The sequence below is a fragment of the Hibiscus syriacus genome, unplaced genomic scaffold, assembly GCF_006381635.1.
Source record: "Hibiscus syriacus cultivar Baekdansim isolate YM2019G1 unplaced genomic scaffold, ASM638163v2 tig00111837_pilon, whole genome shotgun sequence".
Taxonomy (NCBI): Eukaryota; Viridiplantae; Streptophyta; class Magnoliopsida; order Malvales; family Malvaceae; genus Hibiscus; species Hibiscus syriacus.
This window is the reverse complement of record NW_024063194.1, coordinates 235,277-238,989: the sequence shown is the minus strand read 5'-3', so window position 1 is coordinate 238,989 and position 3,713 is coordinate 235,277. Positions and strand designations below refer to the sequence as shown.

At 33.5% G+C, this 3,713-nt stretch overlaps 1 protein-coding gene across 1 annotated transcript; it reads right to left on the bottom strand.

Moving 5' to 3' along the window:
- Positions 1–713: 713 nt before the first annotated feature.
- On the bottom strand, positions 714–1,189 carry LOC120171916. The gene is made up of 2 exons (XM_039179524.1): positions 998–1,189; positions 714–953 (listed from the first exon to the last, which is right to left on the bottom strand). The coding sequence occupies exons 1-2, from the start codon at positions 1,187–1,189 to the stop codon at positions 714–716; spliced, it is 432 nt and encodes a 143-aa protein (XP_039035455.1).
- Positions 1,190–3,713: the final 2,524 nt, after the last annotated feature.

Below are 3,713 nucleotides of genomic sequence, written 5' to 3'. Positions count from 1 at the left end.
TCATTTTACCTTTTCTCATGGCAATTCATTGGATGTTGACTTAGATGATCTTTTATCTGAATTGAAAGTCTTACAAATGACTTTGTCGACATAATTGTTATCCGCCACTGAAATTCTTAAGTTTTTCAAATCTGCAGATCGTTATCCGAATGATTCAATTGCTTATATGATTTTATTAATTGTGCCTGTGACCGTAGCTTCAGCTGAAAGAAGTTTCTCAAATCTTAAATTAATAAAAACATACTTGAGGTCACAATGTCATAAGAAAGGTTGAATGGTTTAGCAACATTAGCTATTGAGAAGGAGATGATAGGAAACATTGATGTTGATGTTATTATCAATGACTTTGCATCTCAAAATGCTAGAAGAAACTGTTTCTTATGAGAATTTGTGTATGTTGTTTTGTAGGTCAGAGGCGTCAATTTTCGATTGATATAAACGATTTTAAGAGATGATTGAAGACATAATATGAGTAAATTGAGTGAAAAATTGTGATGTCTCTTTATATATTTGGTAAAATAATGTTGGGTAATGTAATAGAATCTACTCATATAATTTTTAATGAAAAATTTATTTGGCGTTTACCGAAATATATTCTTGAATTTTAAGTTATTTTTAAGGGCCCTTACCTCTTATTTTGCCTAGGGCCCTTAAAATGTCAGGACCGTCCTTGATAAAAATCCAGACAGATGCTGGTGGTCTACCTTAACCTACTAACAAGTCAGACACCTCGCCACAAAATCTGAAATATTCTTCATAACAGTCCAAAAGTAGTGCTCCTTAAGATTCTTGTACATTTTGATCTCGCTAAGATGCATAGCATGATGACTACTATGAGCCTCTTGTAGAATAGCCCATCTCAACTCATCATCTTTACGGATGCAGTAACGATTGTGAAAGCACAAAATACCATCATGATCCAAAGTATACTCTGAACTCGATCCCTGCTCAACCTGTTTAATAATGAGAAGCAATTAGCTATCAAGGAGCTATTTACCTTAATCTCCTCGGGGAAAGTGGGTTTAACCTGCAACTCGACGATTAAACTGCCATCATTAACCAAATTCAAGCTGGCAAACACATCTCTTAAATCAGATATCACCTTATGGCTCAAGGCATCGACCACTACATTGGCCTTACCCAGATGATACTCTATCTCACAATCATGTTCCTTCAGAAGTTCCAACATGTGATGCTGTCTCAAATTCTTCTTTCTGGGTAAACATATACTTCAGACTTTTATGATCGATATAAATGTAACACTTTTCTCCATAGAGATAGTCTCTAGATCTTCAAAGCAAAAACCACGACAGCTAACTCTAGATCGTGAGTTGGATAGTTGCAATTATGTGGCTTTAATTGATGTGACTCATAAGTGAAAACCTTCCCATCTTGCATCAAAACACATCCTAATCTAGTGAGAGAAGCATTACTGTAGACAGAAAAATCCTTCCCCGGCTCAGGCTGAATCAACACTAGGGCTTGAGTTAGAAAAGTCTTCAGTTTATCAAAGCTAGCTCGTTGGTCCTTAGACAATACAAATGGAACATCTTTCCTCAATAGTTTCGTTAGAGGAGCTGTAATAATGGAAAACCCCTCAACAAAACGACGGTAGTAACCAGCTAAGCCCAAGAAACTACGGATCTCAAATATGTTTTTAGGTTGCTTCCAGTTCAGAATAGCCTCAACTTTACTCGAATCCACCCGGATACCCTAAACGGAAACGATATGTCCAAGAAAAGTCACTTCGCTGAGCCAAAACTCACACTTACTTACCTTACCATACAACTTGTTTTCCCTCAGAGTCTGTAGAACAATCCTTAAATACTCATCATGTTCTGCTTTAATTTAAGAATACACTAGTATTTCATCGATGAACACAACTACAAATTGGTCCAATTAAGGTCGAAACACCTGATTCATATGATCCATAAAAGCAGTAGGGGCATTAGTTAACCCGAATGACATCACTAAAAACTCATAATGCCCATACCTAGTACAGAAAGCAATCTTTGGGAGATCAGAATCTTTCACTTTTAGGTTATAAGAACCAAACCTCAAGTCTATCTTTGAAAAGATAGAAGCCCCTCGAAATTGGTCAAACAAATCATCGATCCTAACAGAGGATATTTGTTTTTACCCGTGAGCTTGTTCAGTTTCATGTAATCAATAAAGAGTCTCAACATCCCATCTTTCTTCTTGACAAAGAGAAATGATGCTCCCCATGGTGAAACACTGGGTCAAATAAATCCTCTATCCAACAACTCCTAGAGTTGGACTTTCACTTCCTTAAGCTCCTTTGGGGCTTGTTGACACCGTTTTTCGCTCGGGCGGGGAAAGATCAACACAGACTTGGGGGTTTTTTCTTTGAAAATGTTTTTCGAAATGTGAAGAGTCGCCACTAATCATTTTAAGGTGCGATTGGTACACCATAAGAACTAAGTGATTTTAATAAAACATTTTATTTTTATCAAAGAATTGAGTTTTAGGGTCTATAAAAATCTAGAAACCGGGCTCGAGAGTCAGTTACGCGTGAGGAAAGATCAGTACCCCACAAGCACCCAAAAATTGGTACCTAGTTGATTACCCTATATTTAAAATAAAAAAATTTGAGTTTGAGATTTATTTATTTGAAAATCATTACGGATGCAAAGTTGAAAAGGTTATTTGTTTATTTAAACCGATAACATTCGCTCCCAACTGTAAATGCGGGAGATAAGCTATTATGCCTAATAACTGAATATTGCCTCGTTTTTAGAAATTCATGATATGATCTTTGAAAACGATGTCGACCTATTTCAGGAATCACCAATAGTCACCCCTTTAGCATACTTACGAGAGATATACCATTAATTCTTTAATAAGTGAACAATGCCTTAGGTTTAAGAAACAATGGAATCAAACAAATTTTTATTTAATCCTAATTATGCTAAGGAAAATTAAAGGCTTTTTCTAACCTAAGGCCGTAAATTATGAAAATTAAATGACCTAAAGGCATAAACCTAGAAGTGTAGTTTCTAATATTAACCTTATTCAATTTTAAACCAATTATTGTATCGAATAACCGAAATGGTCCCTCGAGCATTTACACAAGGGCCGACTCAAATTATTCCCTAAATTAGGAGGATTATTTTGAAGTCTAACTAGAAGTGGAGGCTTTATTTAACCTATTTAATTATGTCAATATTAAGGCTCTAATCGAAATTCGAGGATTAAAAAGGTCAAGATCTAAAAATATCTATTTCTAAAAGATCTAAAAGCTTAGGACCTAAATAAACAATTTCTAAAGTTGAGGACTAATTAAAAACTTAATTATTAAACTTAAAGTTTTTTTAGAAAATATTAATTATTAATAAATTTTAAAAGTCAAACAATTGATTCAAGTAATCGAGTATCTTATGCGAAAACTCGACTCGAATTGGTCCATAATTAAACTAGGGTGTCATACTAAATTCTAAGTTCAATTCGACTATTAATCTAATTTAGAATTAAATCTAAGAATTAAAACTATGAAATAATCAAAACAATTAATAAACCTAATTTTAAAATAAAATAAAATAACAATAAAAAAATTAAAAAGATCATAAAAAAAAAACATAAACATAAATCAAGGACTAAATTGCATAAAATAAAATAACATTGACTAAAATGCCAGAAAATAAAAGTTAGTAGTTAAATAAGATATAAATAGTGACCAAAATGCAAAAATTAAA